This window comes from Myotis lucifugus, unplaced genomic scaffold (genome assembly GCF_000147115.1).
Source record: "Myotis lucifugus unplaced genomic scaffold, Myoluc2.0 scaffold_1, whole genome shotgun sequence".
Classification (NCBI taxonomy): domain Eukaryota; kingdom Metazoa; phylum Chordata; class Mammalia; order Chiroptera; family Vespertilionidae; genus Myotis; species Myotis lucifugus.
This window is the reverse complement of record NW_005871049.1, coordinates 35,291,090-35,314,371: the sequence shown is the minus strand read 5'-3', so window position 1 is coordinate 35,314,371 and position 23,282 is coordinate 35,291,090. Positions and strand designations below refer to the sequence as shown.

The following is a 23,282-nucleotide window of genomic DNA, read 5'->3' as shown; positions in this document are numbered from 1 at the left end:
GGTGATCAGGCAGGCAGGGGAGCAGTTAGAAACCAGCAGTCCTGGATTGTGAGAGGAATATCCGACTGCCGGTTTAGGCCCAATCCCTCTAAACCGTCAGTCGGACATCCCCCAAGGGGTCCCGGATTGTGAGAGGGTGCAGGCCGGGCTGAGGGCCCCCCCAGCCCCTGCACAAATTTCATGCACTGAACCTCTAGTATTCAATAAAGTAACATATTCTTTATTTAATTTAATTTCACATGCATTGTAGGGACTTCCATCTCAGAGTTAACTAAAATAGGTTTCTAGTACTGCTTTTTACACATGCTATCTACTACATTATATTATTTCACTCCATGATTATGAGTTGGCACTTTCAGTGGTTCTCAACCTTCCTAATGCCATGACCCTTTAATACAGTTCCTCATGTTGTGGTGACCCCCAACCATAAAATTATTTTCATTGCTACTTCATAACTGTCATTTTGCTACTGTTATGAATCATAATGTAAATATCTGATATGCAGGATGTATTTTCATTATTCGCTACCCACAGGTTGAGAACCGCTGATAGAAATAGATATTCAGATAATTTAAAATTATTTAATTGATTTCTTATCAGTCTAAAATATAGAAGATTGAATTAAATTTTCATAATATTTCAAGTAAAACATTCATTTTAAGCTGACATTTTACCATTCAACAATCTCCAAACCATATCTGAATCTAAATTCAATATGCCAAGCATAATTCATAACTAATTCAAATACCATCTATAATAAATGCAAGGTTTTCATAAGAGCGAGGTTTTAAAGAATTTTATACTGATAATTGACTTGCAACAATAAAGTATTTTAACCTCATCTATAATTGCATTTTTAACACTTCTATTTTTAAATAATATATAAATATATACAGATGTATTAAACTGAATATTTTACTTTAGGCTAACACTTTAGAAAAAACAATATTTTAATTATTCATGTTTTTTATCTTACCTTAGAATTGTCTATGTGATGGTGATTTTTCCCAACAAAAATAAACCATTATTTTATTAGTAATTTTTTTCAAAATCCACACACTTTGAAATCATGTAACTGAAAATTAATAGCTTTTCATATTTTCTCCATCTGTCACTTTCCTATTTGGCAATTAAAAGTTATAGAAAATTATTTTAACAAAATGACCTTTGGGATAATTTGGTTAAAATCATCATTGTATAAAAACACCCCAAAAGAACAAGAAAGAAAAAAACATCCCAAAGGTATCTACTAGGGAAGAAACATTAAGATAAAAATAACATATTTAATGCTGCTGTATCTCATAGCAATTCACACAATCATTACTAACCCTTTTTGATACTTAATGTTTATTTACCACTCACTGACAATCTTCATGCCTTCACCACTCCTTCACCATATAAGATTTTTTTTGTCATTTTTTAAGAGCTAAGAATAGGATAGAAAATTCTTACCTCTTATGTATATTATAGTTGATGATAGAGATGAATGAAGCAATTCAACTGAATGGCTATACCTATGCTTGGATTTTCAATCTATCTCCTGTTATGTGAATCAGCCTTTAATATAATCTATATGTATATAAAAAGCCAGCAACCAGAATGCCATAATGACCAGAACGACTAGTCACTAGGACACCCACTGTGGCCAGTGAACTGGCCTGATCGGGGGGTGGGGCCACCGGACAACCTCCCATGGCCCCTCCCCCCAGATGGCCCCACCCCTGATCAGCCTCTCCCACCCTAATCGAGGGCTGGGCTGGCCTGTGGGAGGGCGGGGTGGCTGGCCAAACCCCCTGCAGCCCTTCCTCCAGGCCAGCCCCGCCCCTGATCTGCCCATAGTCCCTCCCCCCAGCCGGCCACACCCCTGATTGCCCCCGCACCCCAATAGGAGGCGAGGCCAGCCGGCCAATCTCCCACCATCTCCTCCTCCCAACAGGCCAGGCCCTGATTGGCTCCAATCCACCCCTATTGGGGCCAGACCAGCTGGACCCCACCCATGCACAAATTCATGCACTGGGCCTCTAGTTCTCTAAATAAAACGAAGAGCACTTTGAATGTTTCACAATATGGTATTGATGCTTAATAACTGAAACATTTGTCTCATTTACAAATTTGGTAAAAACAGGCCCTCCTGTAGAAAGAATTGTACACTTAAGTAAAGGAGTTTTTACCTTCTTCATTGCCTACCCTTCTAACTTGATTGAAGCATATTAAGAGGATTTACTTGTGGGAAAATTAACTATTCAAATTTACCTTTTTAATCAGCCATGTTCTTGAGCTCATTTTGAGTTTATTCTATTTAATTTCTATTAATACCTATATTTTGAGTTGTAAAGTGCCTTAATTTTATGAACATTAAATATTGGCTAACACATGGTGTCAAAAGTTTTAGATGGCTCTCTAAACACCTTGCTTTTGGGCCTTCAGTTCATTAGAAATTTAAGCTGAAATTATCTCCAGAAAACAGAATTATATCAAAGAAATATTTTGAGTGATACTTGAAATAAAAATATTTTTAAATCATTCATGTTTTTTATCTTACCTTAGAATTTTCTAAGTGATGGTGATTTTAGAAAATTCATTGAAACAAACATAAACACAGGATAATTTTGTCACGAAGTTTACAAAGCAAAGAAATTAGTCACAAAATAATTTAATGCACTTTTTAATATAATAATCTAATATTAATGCTGAGCTATTAGAAAAGCTTCAACTGTGCTTAAAATTAATGCTTCCTTGGCCCTCAGTGCTTTGTGGGGTCTGGGAGGCCTGCAGTGGGAGAACCAGGTGCAGTGGGCTGAGGCCTAGGAGGTGAATGGGAAGGAGAGTACATTTTGCTCAAGACAAATAACTGTCCTTGAGGATGGACATCTTCTGCAGGCCGTTAGTGTTAGAAAAAAAATAATGCTTTAACTGGAGCCTTTCAAAAAGAACCCAATAGGTCAGTCATTTTTTTAAAGCCACATGACCTTTTTGAGGTCTAGCGGTCCTTACTCTCTCTCAGCATCTGACTACGTGAAGTCTGGTCTAACAGAGCTGAGATCCTATTTCTGAAGCTATAAGAGGACTCCACGTGCCTCACCTAATGGCACACCAGAAACATTTGTGCTGTTTCATGGAACATATTGACAAGGCTAAAGACTTCTGGATTGCAGAAATTAGATTTGCAAAGAATTCTAACAGTCATATAGCAAACCCCACATATTGTGACAATAGCAGAGTGAGGCGTAGAGGGGCAAAGTGCTATTTTCAAATGTATGCTGTTGGCTAATTATTTTTGTTGTTGTTAATCCTCATCTGAGGATATTTCTCCATTGCTTTTTTTGGAGAGAGTGGAAGGGAGGGAGGGAGGGAGGGAGGGAGAGAGAGAGGAAGGTAGGGAAAGGGAGAGAGAGACATAGAGAGGGAGAGAGGGAGAGAAAGAGAAGCATCAATGTGTAAGAGACACATTGGTTGGTTGCCTTTGGCACACAGCCTGACTGGGCTGGGATCGAGCCTGCAATCCAAGTACATGCCCTTGACTAAGACTGAACCCATGACCCTTAGGTGCACAGGCTGATGCTCTGAGCAACACTGGCCAAGGCTGCCGTTGACTAATTTTTAAGTGCAACACAAGTGCAAGGCCACTGCAGAGGAAGCAACTGGGTAGGTCTATTTTACATAGCACTTTAGTGCTAGTTTAGTTTCTGTGGATTTAAAATATCTAATAGTAAAGTGATTCAAGTCGGTAATCATATTTTTATTTTATATTGTGTAATTATGCAATTTCCATAATAGTACAATTATAATGAACACAATATTAATAATATCATAGCAGTAATTTGAGTAACTTATTGGGTGTTTTATATATTTTCTCTCACCCTAAAAAAAACCCAATCCTGCTAGATAGTGCTATAATCCTTGTGTTTTTTTTTTGGAACTAAAAACCAAAAATCTGAGAGCTAAGTAAGACTACCCAGACTCCTGGCAATAAATGATGAAGCCATGGAATCACTTAACTATAATAAAACATTTTCATTTTGAATACCAATCTTGACTCAGATTTTAAATTTGGACTATCTAGTATATTTATGACTACATAAAATATTTGAAAATTATTTGCTATAGTACACACATATTTTTATTATGCAGACAGTGTTCCTCAACCTCTTATTTTCTATTACCATTGCCAGGAAATAAATATTTGAACAAGACATTTTAATGAGGAAAGTGTTTTCATTGAAACTAAAGGTTTCTGTTTCTTCAACTCCAAAATTAGTAGGAAAGCCATTGGTGATGAATTTGTAAGTGAAGTCATAATCTAGGTGCTTTTGAAAACAATAATGTAATAAATCACATTATACTAGTATAACATACTTATTCAAAGTCTCTTTTCTAACATATGCCTATGTCTTGTAGTACATTTTAAAATGGATAAAGACACAGGTTGTATAGTCTTACATATAGTCTTACCTAGAAACAGCCTTACTTAAAAACAGGAATTGCTAAAAAATGAAATAATAGTTTAATACTAATGCAAAAGCCATTACAAGGGTATAATTCCATAAACCACCACTTAAAATGTAAATTATAAAGTGTTAGAGGAGTTTAAAAAAAATTTTTTTACATCCTTACGAATTCAAGCTGATTAGGATAGCTGCATTGTGCTTCCAGGAAACTTTTGTTTCTACAACTTGACTGGGCATTATAATCACCTACAAACCCTGTTGGAAGTGCAGATAAGTGGGACAGCTTAAGTGCTAATGAGAAGGAATCTCTGCATGGAGACCTAGAAAATTAGTCTCAACAATCCCTCCCAGTGAGTGATTCCCAGACAGGTGTTATATAGACCACAGTGCAAGAAACATTGGCCTTGCCAAGACTATCATCACTGCATGCACATAGAATGATGGCAAGTTTACAAATTGTTGCCTTTTTTATGATGCACCAATGCTATATAAAGATGGTTACGTTTAAATTGTTCCAATGTGTCATTTTCTATTAAAACCAATGTCCAAATGTGATGTAGCTTTGTTCAGTACAGCGCCATAGCCCTGATTGCAGGCTTAAAGACAGAATCATACTTACAAGACTGAAATAAGCTTTAACCTTGTATGTCATGGACTTAACTTTTTAGAAGGATAAAAAGCAAGAGAGACAGCAGATAAAGTAGCTTCATTTCACTGGGGGCCTTGCAGCTAAGGTACTCAGCACACAGGATTTTTTCTTCCCTCACCTGCACAGGGCATGAATGGCTTCTAGTTTAAAGAAATAGATGCAGTGTCATATGCAGCAATGATCCCTACAGCTAAAAAATGCAAATACGATCGTGGACCCAGAGTCATTATATCAGGTAACACTCCACCCCCCCGTACACTTTCCCCACCAGAAACCAGACACCTTTCTAAAGGCATTCCTACTTAAACTCACTCATATTCACTCTCATACACACTCATCTAGTGAACTAGCCAGCCATCATGTCATTGTCATCCTATCTTTAGTAATGAATGTTTTAATTGCTCATTCCAATTCCTATGTAAACCATTGCTCTGTCAGCAGGTGAGATATGTATGATATGACCTCCCTATGTTGTGTTCTTGTGCCATTTTATACACCGGTCATGTTTAAATGTGTTTCTTTGTCCAATGAGATCTATTGTAGGGGCCCAAACTGATATAAAATGTCTTGTCCCAAGCCATTAATAGTATTGTCAGCTGTGGCTTTTGTTATAGTGTAAACAAATCCCAAGAGGGACTAGCTGTCTATTTCTGCCAAAACCCATTAAATCTTCCGGGAGCCGTGGGCAAAGACCCTAAGTATTCCATCTGCCGGCTGTGTGTGAGTGCTTGTCATTGGGAGCTTTCACCCAAAGCAATTTTCATGCAATTTTTTCTTTGTTAATATTCAAGACAAGCTCTCACCACATGGATGCTTTCATTGTGCAACAGAGGAATATGTCACAGTCTGTCCATTGCTGCATGGCCTGGACACCACCATGGCTACGTCCATGGCCAGTCCAAGACATCTGTATTGGCACTCTTATCTTCTTCTGAGCTAGCAACTTGGTGGGCATTAAATGACCTAATTTCATTCCACCCTGGAATTTCTATTAGGCATTATAGCTCACACCCTGGGCATCTTTGGATATCCAGATATTGCTCTGAGAGCAAGAACCAATTCTTCCCATACTGCCACATATACTGTTCTCAAGTCAGCCTATTGTGTGGACTTTACTTCCTCTCTTCAACAACAGTTATTCATTCCCCTGCAGGTCTGGGTTGAGTCCTGACCTTTCATATCAGAGTTTCCATTGGTGAACCAGGTGTCCTGTTTTGCCTCAGTGGAAAGAGAATCATGATGTTTAGACCACTTTGGTAGCTCAACCAGAGACTCCGTCACTGGTTCATTGTCAGATAGGTACCTTTTCATGAACATAATGTGCTTTTCCCGAGGTATTCCCCTTAACTTGTTTTTGAATATACCATTTTCATTCTATCAGGGATTTTAAGTTAGAATGCCTTTTTTTGTTGTTGCTGTAAATTTTTGTAAATTTTTTCTTTATTGTTGAAAGTATTACAGATGTCCCCTTTGTTTTTTCCCATTGACCTCCTCCATCCTGCACCCACCCCCTGCCCCAGGCCTTCACCTCATTATTGTCTGTGTCCATGGGTTATGCATATATGCATATAAATTCTCTCCCCACCCACCCACCTCCACCTTCCCTCTGAGATTCATCAGTCTGTTTAATGCTTTTTTGACATCACCTATAACATGGTAGAAACTTTAGGCTTACATATAGTCTGATGTTCTTCAGATTCCTTCAGTTTGGGGAGTCTGATTCTTCTAGAACAAAAAAAGAGAAAAAAAAAAGCCATCATTCCAATACATTACTATACCTGCTCACAGAATCAAAGAGTTTTCTAGTCTAGAATCCTAGCAGCTACCTTAGGGAACTTCTATTGAACTTTCTCCAGAAAGTCCAGCCCACATGTATTTTAGTAGCAGATACCTCTGCAGTGGATAAATTTTAAGGCCTCTGAGGGTCAGCTTGGGTTATGGCCTGCCTCAAATCTCTTGTTCCCCTTTCAAATTCTGTCTGTCTTCCAGTCACTTTATACAGCGTGGCCAACAGAAATCTAAAACCTATCTGCCAGATTTCAGGTAGTGTTACAAGCTGTTTTTCTCAAGTGGGATCCAGAAGAAACAGCAGTTTGCCCTTCACTGTTTGTGACTTGTCTCTAGTAGTTTGTCGAGGTTAAGATTAGCCACCTTTACCTAGTCACGTGTGCCACTGCAGTCTCCAAAACCTCCCTTGACTTTCTTCTCGGAGAGGGAACCTATCATTTCTCATTAACCAACTTACTTTTGACAGTGATCTGAATCAAACTGTTTCCAACCAGGTTGTGGCAATATGCTGGAGAATTCGGGTTTCCTTAAGGGGTGACAGTTAGGTTATAGTTTGGGTCTATCCCACAAGAAGACGCACTGTGTTTGACTTTTTTTAGATTGAGATTAAGAGGAACATTTTAGTCAAGTCTCTCAAAGCCTACCAGCCTTCTTTGTCCTTCTGAAACTCTTGAGTGGTTTCAGAAGGCTGTAGGGGGTACATCTCTAAGGAACCCAAGTAGTCAGCCTTCAGGACCCATTTAGTTTTACATAGGGTAGATGCGAATGCTCTAGAGCAGTGGTTCTCAACCTTCTGGCCCTTTAAATACAGTTCCTCATGTTGTGACCCAACCATAAAATTATTTTCGTTGCTACTTCATAACTGTAATGTTGCTACTCTTATGAATCGTAATGTAAATATCTGATATGCAGGATGGTCTTAGGTGACCCCTGTGAAAGGGTCGTTCTACCGCCAAAGGGGTAGCGACCCACAGGTTGAGAACCGCTGTTCTAGAGAAGATTAATGCTGCCACCACCATTCCCTTACTCAAAGCTGAGAGCTTTCTTTATTTGCCTGGAATCTTGTTTAGTAGCTACTACAGAGGAAGGTTTAGGCAATTCTAAGGGCTCTCATTTTAATATATCCAATTACATCCGGGCTAAGGAACAATTGCCCAAGATTAGGCTCAAGCTAGATTTGGCAAGATCACTCCTTCACATGTCACATCCTTTCTGATTATACATTTAGCCAAAGACAATGCCACCTACTGGATATATCTTAGTCCCTTATTTTCCTATTTGCAGTTTTTACTATGAACATGATACCTCCACTATGCCTTCTTCTTGGCCCCACCAGCTTCTCTTTCGCTCTTCATATAGCCTTCTCATTCCCCAGCAGCATTACTGTACATTGTGCACTGGCACCCAAAGCTATGCTCACCACTCCCGGACATCCAACTTTAACTGTGGTGTAGCCTTGAAACCCCATTCAGAATTAGGCAAGGAGATCCTGGCCTTCAAGTCAATGTTCTTTGTTTCAGCTGACCTAACGGATGGAGTAAACTCAGCAACTCATATAAGTGCCTTTTGTTTCCATTCCCCACTGGCATCATTGGATTTAACTTCTGAGATGAAAGCAGCAGATTTAACAGGGGTCCTTAAAGGAAGCAGCTGCCGGAACTGGAACAGATTTCCTTCCTCCCAGCGGGCAATAATGTGCTAGGAAATCTGTCTTAGGAATTCTGTCAATTTTCTTCTGTGTCTTAAAAGCCACCCAAAGAGAGCTAATAGATTCACCTCTGACCATGACCTTTCTTCTGAATCGCCCAGGTATTTTTTTTCTTCCATCAGTAAAACCTAGCGTGGCAGCTGCAAAAGCAAATGTACCCATGAATTATATATGCCCTGCTGCCTTCCCAAAAAAGAGAGCCACCTGGGGAACTGATGCCCGAGGGATTCTCCTAATCAGTGTCTACCAGAGAGGAGGCCAAAGGATAAGGTTTGGGTAGGCTCATTTTTTAAATTATCGAATTGCTACTCCCCTAAAGGGCTAGTCTATTTCACAGCAGTGAGAGAACCAGGCAGCAGCCTTCCTCAGTATAGATTCCCACCACTCAAGGCTCCACTCACTCAAAAAAGGGTCTTTGATTATACACCTGCCAATAATTCCTGAATGGCAACACCGCAGCAAATTAGGAACTAGCATTCACACCAAACATTACTTTTCATGCTGCAGCATGCAAAAAAAATTATCAGCCTCCAGGTCAATCAACCTCATGATCCTGAAAAACTTGGAGACCCAGCTCCTTTATATTGGAACTAGAGGCCTGGTGCATGGATTCATGCACGGCAGGGGGGGTCCCTCAGCCTGGCCTGCACCCTTTCTCAATCTGGGACCCCTCAGGAGGTATCCGACTGCTGGTTTAGGCCAAACCCCCGGGCCTAAACCAGCAGTCGGACATCCCTTGAGGGATGTAGCACTGCGCCAAGCAGCAGGCGGCCAGGAAGGAGCCTGAGTCGGGGCCTGGTGCCACACTGCTCACGCTCATCCCTGCCCACTGCACCTGCCGCCGCCACTCAGTAGTGCTGCTGCAGAGTAGGGAGAGGCTCCCGCTGCCGCAGCTGCGCTCACTAGCCATGAGCCCAGCTTCTGGCTGAGCGGCACTCCCCCTGTGGGAGCACACTGACACCAGGGGGCAGCTCATGCATTGAGCATCTGCCCTCTGGTGGTCAATGGGCATCATAGTGACTGGTCAACTGGTCGTTCCAGTCATTCTGGTCGTTTGGTCGTAATGGTCGCTTAGGCTTTTATATAGAGAGATTGCTTTCTTCAATATGGTAGCTACCAGCCACATGTGGTACTATTGAGCGCTAGAAATATGGAGTCTGAGTTGAGGCACGTTAAAATATCCACTGACATCAAGGACTCAGTAAGAAATAAAGAATGTAAAATATCTCTTTAATTTTTACTTAGCAAATATTTAAAGAATATTTAAGACATACTGAGTTAAAGAACATGTCTTACTAAAAGTAATTGGGCCTGTTTCTTTTAACTTATTAAACTGTAGCAAGTATACATTTAAATTTTAAAATTACACACATGGCTTCTATTTGTGCTTTACATTATATCGGACAGGGCTGCATGATAGTTACTAGTTTCCAATGCCACTTGTCTGAGGTTACAGAGACGTGACATCAAGGTTAAGTGCAATGTCCTTTTAAGTCCCAGCACCTCTGGTTTCATCTTGAGTGCAGGCCATGAAGCTGCTAGCTTTCCTTGCTTTTGTTTCTCTTCCCCCACCCCTGAGTAGTTTCCGTTTCAAAGATAATCAATTAATAGGAGACAAGGAATTAATTGTATCTCGAGCCACTCTCCTTTCCGTTCTTTCACCCTCGTTCCTTTCAGTTTTATTTTACTGATCACCCATCTACCAACTCAACAAGGTATGAGACTGTGTCACTCATATTCTGATAGGAAGACTCATCCTCAGTTATTTTCCACAGAGCTTCTGCTACCTCAAACCCAGGGTGGATCAGTATCACATTCTCATCAGAATTCCCTCCCAACCTTTGGAGCCTGCAATGATCTGAGAGCCAGGTCAGCTTCTGTACCCACTGCTGAAATTTGGGGGTCTAATTGTCAAGCAGGCCCTTTATTCAGTCCTACAGGGGCATGTGGGGCAAGCCTCCCATCAGACACAGCATCTTCCTCAAAGTGGGAGGCTTGGCAGGTACTCAAGAGCAAGACTCTTTTGCCCCTCACCCACATGACATGTAGATACAACTGCCACAGACAACAATCAAGGCGTGTGGCTGTGGTCACCTTGACACAGAGAAGCCACAGCCTTTATTTCCCACCAAGCCTATATACCGTCTGGTCACGTAGGCCCCTGCACGGCCTCCCGAGAGCAGGTGCCTCCTTCACTGCGGATGAAGCAAACCATATTCCCCATTTAGCTGAACTCTATTGTTCTCAAGGAAGTGATGCTGGAAGAGCCAGAAGTCCCTCTCAGCAGTCCTGAGACAGCCCCCGGCTGGCATTAACCCTTTACTCATAATCAGTTATGTGAAAAGATATGGTTGAGAAAAATACAGTTGTTCACTAAATATGGTCAATCTTAAATGACTATTTCTGTTGTGAGGTATGGGGGTCTCCAAAGGTTCGAAAATATGGTTAGAACAGATGGTTAAAAAAGTAGTAATTAAAGCAGGTGGTTAAAATGTACAAACTTCCAGTTATAAGATAAAAAAAACATTAGGCATGTAACATACAACATGATGACCATAGCTAACACTGGTGTATGATATATAAGAAAGTGGTTAAGAGAGTAGATCCTAAGAATTTTCCTCACAAGCAGAATTTTTTTTCTTATTTTATCTATAAGAGATAATGGATGTTAAGTAAACCTATTGTAGTCATTTCACAATATATGTAAGTCAAACCATCAGGTTGTACACCTTAAACTTATACAGTGATATACATCAATTATCCTATCTAATAAAGAGGGAATATGCAAATTGACCATCATGTTGTCACAAAGATGGTGGTGCCCATAGCCACAAGATGGCAGCGCCCAGTCCCCTCAGCCCCACTGGAGTCCCACAGTCCTTTCAGCCCAGCTGGGGGGAGGGGGGGGGATGGCAGGTGCACGGTGCAGCCGGACCCATCCTCAGCCCCCCAGCTGCCTAGGGCTGCCCCGAGGCACAGGCAAGCCTTGGATATCGGCTGCCCAGCCACCCAGGGCTGGCCCAAGGCATAGGCAAGCCTCAGATTTTGGCTGCTCAGCCACCTAGAACCAGTCCGAGGCACAGGTAAGCCTCGGATGTTGGCCACCCAGCCACCCAGGGCCACCCAAGGCTCAGGTAACCAGGGCTGGCTGAGGCTTGCTCTGCCGGCAGTGGCAGCAGGAGAGGTGTGATGGGGCATCGCCTTCCCCTGATCGCCAGGTTGCCTCCTGCCCCTGAGGGCTCCCAGACTGTGAGAGGGGGCAGGCCTGGCTGAGAGACCCCCCTCCAGTGCATGAATTTTCATGCACCAGGCCTCTAGTTTCTCAATAAAACTAGAAAAAAGGGTAGTCAATAGATACTACTTTACTAAGCACAGATGCTATAATCCTAAAATCTTAGCATTTTTGTAATCAAAAATTCAAAGCAAACAATAATATAGCCTTAAAATCTCCATGGAAATAAAAAAATTGCTAGCACAAATGAACATTCTTATGAAGACTACTAAAAATCAAGTTCCATTTTTTGCAGGATTACAGCAGTAATTACATGGGAATTGGATCATCAGCTTTTATGTCATACTGGTTTCCTCAAAATTTAATTACTTATATATCTTCAGTTGAGATATTTTCCAATAATTATATGTTTTTGCTTTCAGATGGAATTGCTTTCATAATTCACCAGAAACCTATTTTATAATTATTACATCAACTTTGATCATCTTCTCATTTTTAGAATCCATCTTAATTTTTATTTGTTACTTTTATATTTTGTAATACACTATTCATTGACCTTCTACTTTCAAAACTCAAAATATTTTTCAAGAGTTTGAGTACTTAGTTACTTTTATCTCTTGTATTACCATAAAAATTACTTCTATAAGAGGCAAGCTATAATAAATTTGTAAAATGTCACCTTTTAACTTCCAATTTTAGTGCAAGAAATTCAATTAATTGGCAACCATCTACTGTTACAATCTAAATAAATTTGTCAAATTAAATTACTCATTAATGAACTTTATTATAAATCAGTAAGTGCTATATTTTCCTATCATGAACACTATTGATTTATTATAGTTTTATTAATAATTTTTCCCTTAAATTTATATTTTTCTTTCATGTATATGCATAGGGAATTCTCTTCAATTTATAGCATTTAAGAGAAAAGTAACAATAATTTTTAGAACATAATAATTCATAATTTTTCTTAACATGAAATAAACTTTTGCCAAATTTCATTCATAATTTAAACTAAATCAATGCACTTGAAAAGCAATTGTATGTAAACCAGAATAGGGGACTATCTTATAGTCTCCCAAATGGGTTAGTATAAAACATACAAGTAGCATTGAGGATAACAAAAATCAACCAGAGTTATTGAGCTAAACTGTATTTTGAAACAAACTAACATAAAAGTGTAGGAAATAAACATTAAAATATTTGCCTCCATGAAAAATAAAAATTCAGTCAATGATCCTGGTACATATCTGACATCATATTTACCCATTTAGACACATAATGTAAAAAATATTTAGTCTGTGAATATATATGACATAATATCCAATAGATTTTTTCTTGCTCAATTTATTTAGATATTCTAGCAATATATACACAATACCAGAATTGTTACTTTTCCATTCAAACATATAATTTGAGAGTTTTATATTTCTTAATGGACACATCTCTGTGATGCACATTCAATCAATAAAACTTGAGTGGGGAATAATGCAACTCATTCTTATAGGCTTGTCTTTTCATTGTAATAATGTTAGCATTTATCATGATAAAGCTTAAGTTGTGATTCCGAATTGCTGTTAATTATGCTGTGTTTCATGACTAAAGTGTTTTCCTATGTTTTTCTGATGGCAGGATGATGAGGTAAGGGAAAGTCGATTCAGCTTCACTGCCTATGGCATGGGACCGTGTCTGCAAGCAAAAGAGAGTGTGACCCCCAAGGGCCCAAACCGTCCTGTCCAGGTAATGCCAGAAAGCCCTGATGAAATGAGGAAGATCTTCATCGACCGGGCCAAGAAGATTGACACCATCTCCCGAGCCTGCTTCCCATTAGCCTTTTTGATTTTTAATATTTTCTACTGGGTTATCTATAAAATTCTTAGGCATGAGGATATACATCAGCAATGAGATTAAGTCTCCAGGGTCATGCAAGTGCAAACAGTCAATTCAAAAGAAAGTGTGTGTGTGTGTGTGTGTGTGTGTGTGTGTGTTGTACAAATGATTACCATTGTATTAAAATGCATAGAGGAAGGGATTATTATGATTTGCTATGCAAAGTCATTGAGGCAAGTTAAGATTCTTTTAATGGATACCAAATATATATTTATGTATTATAGACATTCTATATCATATTGATTTATCTGCTCTTTCATAGTAAATCACGTAAGTGGAAGTATCACTGCCAATGTGTTTGTATGTTATATAATGTCACATAATAGCACATGTGAAAACTACTTTGGATTTCTTGATTTTTAATTTCATAATAATCTTACAAAGTAAAATTTTCACAGTGAACTTTATACAAAGAGAAAAGGGAAATGTTGAAGATAAATTAGTAGCTTGAGGCTTTAAAATATTTTCTTATACTGTAGTTACAGATAGAAAGATAATAAGTTAATTCAATGGAAAACTTGTTTGATAGTAATAGAAAATTGTACATACAAATACTATCAGACCAACTTATGTAATAACAAAAAAATCAAATTAGAAGATTAAAATAAAGAAATTTTATTACTTAGATAATAGCTTTACTTGTTTAGAATATTAAATTTTGCTCTTTGGAAATTCAAAACGAATGGCTTAAGAGATAACATTCTATAAATATCTACTTTTCTTAACTTTATATGTCTATGAATGAAAGTGAAAATACTGAAAACAGCGTTGTTGTGTTTAAATAAGTGTTTTAGCTATGTATCTATGTGTTTTTAATTATTGACAAACACTGAAAAATTCAAGCCAGTACCCTTGTTTTGTTAGATTTTTAATAGCTGCTTAATTGTCTGTATGTAATTATGTTTAATGTTTTGATATAATTGAACACAGTTCAGTAAGATTTTTACATTTTAACTTAGAATGAGACTTTAAAATTCAATGGTATTATACTATTTACATTTTGATAAAAATGAATTTAATGAACACAAAATTGGATTTATGAGAGATTTTTAATAATAAAAGTTTTCCCATCAAAGTTATATGATTTCAAACTCCTAGCTCCAAATCTAAGGAGGGGAGATTTTAATCCTAAATTATAAAAATAAGTTATTTCTATAAAGTGAGGATTGACAGTTTTTATAATTGTGAATCAATGATTTTAATATATAAGCCATTCACTAGATGTGAATAATTTTGAATAAAATTTTTACCTAAAATTTATCAGCAACCCCATGGAATTATTTCAACTACAATGGGGCATTAACTCATTTTGTGCAGTGGAATTAAGTGCAACTATGTAACAGAGTTCTTGGTTAAAATGAACCAGTCTCTGTTTCTTTTCCCATTTTGCTCTATTTGTATTATTTTACCAATACTGTATTTTTAAAGAGCCCTGAAATGCTTCTTAGATATGCATGATTATTGGTCAGATTCACTAAATGGAAATTCAGTGTGCCAAATTACTAACAGAGGAAGGTTTAAACATTAAAAAAACGATGAACTCAAAATCTTGAGGTAAAAACAGGCCAGTTGTGAACCAGGTGGCAATCTTTTCTGACCTTTAACCATCTCAAACTAAAAGTAAAAACTGCCATTGAAAGCTAAAAATTTCTCAATGTTTTTGAACTCTGGTCTATCCACTTCTAAGTTTTAAAAATAACTTTTAAAAACTAATGTATGTCAACAATTTTTGCAACTAAAAGGCCAAATTCCCCTTGTTTATAAAAACATGTCTAGATCTTTTCAAACTAGAAAAGTACCTTATAATTAGCATCCTGAAGTAGTATGTGCCTGGACAATTCCTGTGTCAAACCCTAATATTTCAAATTAAGCCAATGAGAAAACTATTAGTATTGAGAAAATAAAATGTGTGCATATATACTAATTACCCACACATAAGTTGCACATCTAATATGGATATTCTGAAATATTTTTATCTTTTCTTAAATATATTTTTATTTATTTCAGAGAGGAAGGAAGAGGGAGAGAGAGATAGAAACATCAATAATGAGAGAGAATCATTGAATGATTGCCTCCTGAATGCCCCCCAATGGAGATTGAGCCCACAACGCAGGCATGTGCCCTGACTGGAAATCCAACCGTGACCTCCTGGTTCATAGGTCAACGCTCAACCACTGAGCCATGCTGATCAGGCTGAAGTATTTTTAAATAGTCACATTAGAAAATTTGTAATTTTTGTATAGTACATGAAGTTTATTTCACTTTTTAAAATAATTATATATCTCAACCATTGAAATATATGGTTCCATAGTCTATGAATTTTTAGGAAACCTTATACCTTAGTATATATATGACATTGTTCTCTGTCTCTCCCAAACATTAGAATTGGAGTTCAACTATAGTAAGGACCTAGAACTTCTTGTTATTACTTAAAATAGATTCCAGAAAGAATCTGTGGAAGCAAGAAAGCCAGAATCTTTTCACTTTTTTATTTCTTTTTAAATATATATTTTTATTGATTTCAGAGAGGATGGGAGAGGGAGAGATGGAAACATCAATGATGAGAGAGAATCATTGATTGGCTGCCTCCTGCACACCCCCTACTGGGGATCGCCTGCAACTCAGGCATGTGCCTTGACTGGGAATCGGACCTGGGACCCTGAATCCACAGGCCGATGCTCTATCCACTGAGCCAAACCAGATAGGGCAGCCAGAGTCTTTAAAACTTCTTCAACCTTTCTGGATGTTTTTCATAATAATAACTCACCTGGAGAGCCCATCCACCTCCTAGCTCCTGGATTTAAGAAATCATTATGACTGTTCCATTATCAATTTTTAGTCCTGTTCTGTGAATATATTCTAATAATCTTTATCTGAATTTTAAATTATAATTTTTGAATTATAAATTTTGCTTTAAAATCTAGATAGCCCTAAAATATGAATACATATTTTGGGTTTATGAAATTCTAAGATCTTATGGAAGATAATGGAAATTTTAGAAAAATAAAATGAAAAAATAAACCAACATGTTTCACAGAAGAAAGCAGGTGGTTAACTACTCTACCACTCTGTGCTATGTAAGTAGTTATGATTTTAAGAGAAAAATAAGGCTTTCATGCTATCATCTTTTTAAAAATATACTTTTCTGTTCTTAACACAATAGACCTCAACCTGCTAGTCACTTTGGAGAACTGAGTATTATATTGATAGCTCACTTTTCCTTTCATCTATAAAGTACACAGCACACATTCCATGAAGTAGATTCAAGGGATTATGGGATTGGCCCATATTAAAAATGGAAAATACTCTCAATACTGCAAGTAAGAAATTGGCAACAGTTAAATTTGCAGGAGTGTCCCCTAACAACTGAGAGAAGCACTCTAAGAAGGAAACAGAATGAAAACATGCTGGAGTCCTAGATCAATCAACCATTAACCACCTTGAAGGTCATATCTCCTACTCCAAAATAGATTCTACATACTTTGCAACACAGATAATAAAGCCAAAGCTTTCAAAATTTATCAGCATACATCACCTGTATTTCTCATCTAGTTTATGGTGAACTAGTAAAAAAAAAAAAAAGCAACCATTCCAAGTATACAACAAAAACTTACATACAGCCTGTCAGTATTTATTAATGCTGACAAGGCAAAGACTACAGAATAATGGACTTGATTAAAACACATTAAGAGAATAAGTATGGTTTCCGCCAAGACATTTTCATTTTAACAGTGTATTTAAGGCAAATATAATCAATGGAAATATAACCTATATTAGTCAGACATGGACTTACTGACTCAGAGAATTTTTGCATCTTTATCATTGCAAGTTTGTCTTTTGAATTGTACCCACCTATTAAGCACAGTTCTGATAGCCACATCTTGCTTGTTAATTTGGGTATTCAGTTTTTGAAGTAGATTATTTTATTGCCTGTGTTTGACTTCTGGATTGAGTTACATGCTATTAGAGAGGTATTGAAACTTTTGGCACCATTAGCTCTGACAGACTATAAACTTAACTTGCATTGTCAGTTGCTGACTTCATGTGCATTTCAGAGAAGAATTTAGTTGCAAAATTGGCACAATTCTTTTTGAGTGGCAAATTTCGATGTCTCTTAAAAATGTACCCAAAATTGTCTGTTCTGCTCAAGAAATATTAAAGGAGTTTCTAGTGCAGTTTTCAAACTATTTTGACAAGATCACTTTCTGTAGCTGAACCTGTCTGCATAACGAGCAATGGGAAGGTCCAGCCATAAAGATTAGAATTCTAGAGACGTCTGAAATTTGGAAAATAATGTCAGCCAAGTTTGTTCTCCACAATTCCTTCGTAAGTCCGTATTGCCTCCTCTCTCTGGGACCACAGTGCCATTCATAAGCACTGCAGGAATTGTCATGTCTATTTCAACAATCACCGTGTCATAGAACCTTGAACTAAACACGTCATTCTCTCCAGTTTCCATGTCACTTATTAGACCTTGAAATTTATCAGCTCATCCTTTGACATTGTAAAGAGATGCTAAAAATGATAAGAAGAATTACAGCTTGTAGCTATAAGACAATTTGGTGCTGTTTAATACAATATTTTAGAAAATAAAGTGTTTATAGATAAACACACAGCCTCCTTCTCGGTCGAGTGCAAATGGAATACCCATAATGCCAACTGCACTTTTATTCTTCCTCGGCAGATACGTTGATTTTTACGTTCCTGTCCATGTACTACAAAGAGTGGTAAAATAAAGCGATCCTATTTTATTCTCACTGTTTCATAAACTCTTCAGGAATAAATAATCAGCATGCACTAAGAATTGTAGTAACTTAATTAACTTTAAAATTAAATGTATCTCCCAGCCCCAATTCCTCTCTAAAAACTGATACTAACAAGTAAACTTCCATAGGGAGGCAGCTGCTGTTGTACATACTTGAAAAGTGGAGGTATGCACATTCCTCATGACAAAGATGCTTGCAGCCCATGCATAAAATATAACTTTCTAGGATTTGAAAATAACTGGGGCAGGAAATTATTCTGGAGAAGCTTCTCCCAGGAATCACGCCAAAAGAAAGAGAAATGCTGAGCTGATAGCTGGGATTGCCTCATTTTTTTTCCCTCTGCACTTTCCAGCTTAATCTGCCTTCATCTCTTTCCTTTTTCTTCATTCACACACAGACACACACACACACACACACACACACACACACACACACGTTATTAATGGAATAAATTCCTTCAAAGTGAAAATGCAAAATGATTCAATTTTCTGGACAAAGGTCCATAATTCCGTGATATGTTTTGCAATATAAATGGGAACTGTGAGCAGTGTAATCATTTGATTTGGCCATCTCTTAATTACAAAGCTATATTTTGCCTCAACAACACATGAGTAAAGCTCCATGGATCAAATTTTTTTCCAACTATTAACAAAAGAATTCTAAAAATCTATTTGGACTGTCTTTGAAGAATGACTATTTGTCAAACCGTTCCTCTACGAGACAGCTACTAATAACTAGTAATATTGGATGATTTTATAGTGTCGTAGGCAGTTTTCTCAGTATTTTCTATGGTTATACATAAGCACAATAAGAGGAGAATTTTAAAGGTGGTGGAATATGGTTTTTAAAATACTGGTTCTGGATCCTGAGTGTACATCAGAATCACTAATGCATTTTTTAAAATATATACACGCTGTGTTCAATGTAGGAGGTTATGATTCAATCATTGATTAAGCAAATGTTTGTAGAGAATCTTCTACCCCCCTGGCACTGTTCTAAATGTTGAACTTAGTATGTTTGGAATAAGACGTGACTTTCTGGATTATCGATGAAGTTCTTCAAGAGAGAACAATTGATGTGAACATATGTAAATTTATTTTCTGATAAGGCTTGATTTAACTCTAAACGTTTTATAATTTTTTCTTCTTCAAATTCATTTTAACTGTCTCCCTTTCATATCATTACAATTGAAGATAAATCTTTGAGATGTTTCCATTCAATGTCAGAATCTTTACCATTACATTCCTGGTAAAAACTACCAGGAATGTAATGGTAAATTCTCATAAATCTTTTAGAGAAACAGGTAGTTTGTTACTCTGAGGGCAGCCTGTTCCATTGTGACACAGCTCTAAGTGATTTTTTTAAAAGTTTCTCTTCATCAAGAAATGACTTTTACTTTATAAATTCCAAATAACTCCACTCCCTTAAGACAGCACATCATATATTTATTCATATCTGCTGCCTATGTTTAGGCTCAATCGATACCCTTTTCAATCCCTTATCTCTAACTTTTTTCTTCTTTAAGCTATTCATAAATGCACATCAAGTGTTAAACAATGATGAGATGTTTTCAGGTTGATAAAATAATGAAATATAAAATCATTTGTAAGGTCAACATAAATTGATAAAAATTTCTATGCACATTATTTGCAGTACATAACTTTAAATATCTTCTTATAAAATAGCAATACTTTTAAATTGAGTATTTAAAAATATATTTCAGCCCTAGCTGGTTTGGCTCAGTGCATAGAGCATAGGCCCAAGGACTGAAGGGTCTCAGGTTTGATTCTGGTCGATTGCAGGCTCTATCCCCAGCCCTGGGGTGGGACACGTGCAGGATGCAACTAATCAATGTGTCTCTCTCACATAGATGTTTCTCTGTCTTCCCCCTCCTTTCCAATCCCTCTAAAAAAAAAATCAATGGAAAAATATCCTCAGGTGAGGATTAACAACAACATAAAAAATGCATTTCACAATATGAAGATATGTAAAACCTTACAAAGTAATATTAATTAAAAAAAACTATAAGCCAAACATAATTTATATTTATAGATTAAAATTAATAAAAATATAATGATTTAACTTGTTTTATTTTAATTGTTGATTTCTTTCCAGGGTAGTTTTGGCAAAGGTGCCTTCAGGCAACCCCAGTTACATACACATTATCCAGTCTGGCTTGTTACTGTAAATGCAGAGGTGAGGAACTGTGGGTTAAAGGCCAGGAAAGGGTTTGGATGTAAGACTGTGTTTGAACATGCTTGAATAACTTTGTACTCCTCCACTTTCAGCTCTATGGATTATGCAATAGCTGTTCCTTAAGTTTGTATTTTAATGTATGATAGATGATGATGCTGTTGGGGAGAAAATAGCGTGAAGTAGCCTGCCATTCTATGAACATTATATAACATTTTGTGGAAAACAAAATGAAAAGAAAATGTGCCATATATTTTTAATGTACTACCATCTTCATATCATATATAGTGTTTTATTATTCATGATCCAAGATGTTTAAAGGACCTCCAAAAAAAGCATTGCTATTTTATGGTGTTATTTTTCTGTAGATTTAAAATATGTCTTCCTGTGTTTGTTGTCTGTATGTCTTCCTGTCCAGATGATGTCATTTTTTTTTTAGGAAATTATGCGGAAAGTATATTTAAAAATTATGCATGATTTTAACAACTTGTTTCTCCTTATATTATCTTTAGTCCAATTCTGCAACTAACAAGCTCTTTAATCAGAGTCATTAACTCATATACAGTATATGGCATTTATCATGTAACTGCAGATAATTTGATCAAAAACAATAAACACGCTTTTCAATAATATGGATATCACTCTTGTCTCATTTTTTATAAAGAGTAGATTTTATCAAAGGATCATGTTGTTTTCTTGGGAAAAGTCATAGTACATTTTGTTCTGATGGAAACTATTATATCTAGATTATAAACCAGTAATATATGTTTCAGAGAAGCCTTAATATATACATTGCTGTAGGAAAAGTACAATAAGGGTGCATTTCTACTGGGATAGAATGAGAGGAGATGTCTTACTATCTAGAAAAATGACTTGGCATTATTGTTTTTATACTTTTTGTTTATTTGAAAGCCTTTTCCTTAAAACCTGTTTATTGAATAAACCACTTTTACTTAACTGGCCCATAGAGACCATTTCAAAATGGTATGTTGGGTTGCTTTTTTTAAAATCTGGAATTTCAGCTTGTTTTTATCCTCTTCACAGTTAGGTGATAATATAATAGTAAAGATTAAGGAAAAATTCAAGAAAATGTTTCAGTATGGTATATGATAACTTGTCTCTCATTTTTGGAATACCTGTAATTTATGTCTTTTTATATTTATTGGCTGCATAAGGTTCAGGAAAATTGATAAACTGAGAATTCCTTGCTAAGCTGGCATTATGATTTTCCTTGGCAAGCTGCCCCTTTGCTAATTGAGTTGCACCTGAATGATTCATATCATAACACCAGCAGAAACTTTTCGACTGAAATGCTGGCATAGAATCAGGCTAGTTCATCTGTAAGTATAAGAGCTAGAGGTATTTATAGGTGATACGTTCTTAAATGAAATGTATGTAAACAAGTATAACATGATTATTGCTTATTGGTAAGCTATGATTAATTTTTACTACCATGGTTTCAAATATTTATTATTCTCATTATAGTCATCATTTTCAATACCACTAAATTCATTGGTTTTTATAATGTGTTTTATCACAATTTACTCTTGGTGACAGCTGCTTTCTTTTTAAAAATATATTTTTTTTATTGATTTCAGAGAGGAAGTGAGAGGGAGAGAGAGAAATATCAATAATGAGAGAGAATAATTGATTAGCTGTTTCCTGCACACCCCTTACTGGGGATGCAGCCCACAACCCAGGCATGTGCCCTGGCTAGGAATCAAACCATGACCTCCTGGTTTCTGGGTTGACGCTCAACCACTGAGCCACACCAGCTGGGTGACAGCTGTTTTCTTCTTGATAATCTGATTTTCTATATATTCCTTACTTGTAATTTTGCACATTTACATTGTTAATTGCATGGAAATATTAAACTGGAAAGAGGCATAGTTACTGAACTGTAGTATACTATAGTTATTCAGATATTTTTGTTTTTCTGTTTCCTTTATTTGACCTGTGTGTGCTGTCTTATCAAGTTATCTCAATAGACACTCTTTACCCAACAGTGTACTGCTCTAAAAAATTCACCCAGTTAACAAGGGTAACCAGAAGCTGGGCTGGGAAAGAAGGCTCACTCATAGCCTATTCTGTGACATGAGGAATGATTGTCTGAAAATTTGTTCTCAAAACAATTAATAGTAGATAGAAATCAAATGACAACATTTACTTGTATAGCTTAATGGCTCTTGGTTTTCCAAACAGGTCTCTGCTTTTAAGCTATCCATAAAAAAAAATTCTTTCAATATTTTGAATTGATGTCAGATTGTGTTTCCTTTGGGAGGAGGGGTAACTAAACTCTTGTAAATGATCAGTTACAGAAATAATTTTCTTTATAGATTTATAGGGTCTTTTTTTTAAAAAAAATAAGTACTTCCACCTAAAAAAGTAATTTTGTACAGATTGACCATGCTTGAAATACTTATTCTATGAAAGGTCATTTTTATGAATGTAACCTTGTATTTCCTAAGTGACTAAACAATAAAAGAATTAAAATATAAATAGGAAACAAGATGAATTTATTCACATTTCCAAATTATTTTCCAAAGTGGAACATCCAAAGGCATGAATTATTTCTTGAATTGCCAGTTGCTGATATAAGATTGATAAT

The 23,282-nt window shown here is 36.7% G+C and overlaps 1 protein-coding gene across 2 annotated transcripts in view; it reads left to right on the top strand.

The window, feature by feature from the left end:
* Positions 1–13,730, top strand: part of GLRA3 (glycine receptor alpha 3) — a 134,809-nt gene extending 121,079 nt beyond the window's left edge. For both annotated transcript variants that reach the window (XM_014456790.2, XM_006081906.3), the window contains one exon: positions 13,458–13,730. In XM_014456790.2, coding sequence (XP_014312276.1) covers positions 13,458–13,730 — 273 coding nt within the window. The remainder of the gene's footprint in view (positions 1–13,457) is intronic.
* The last annotated feature ends 9,552 nt before the right edge of the window (positions 13,731–23,282 follow it).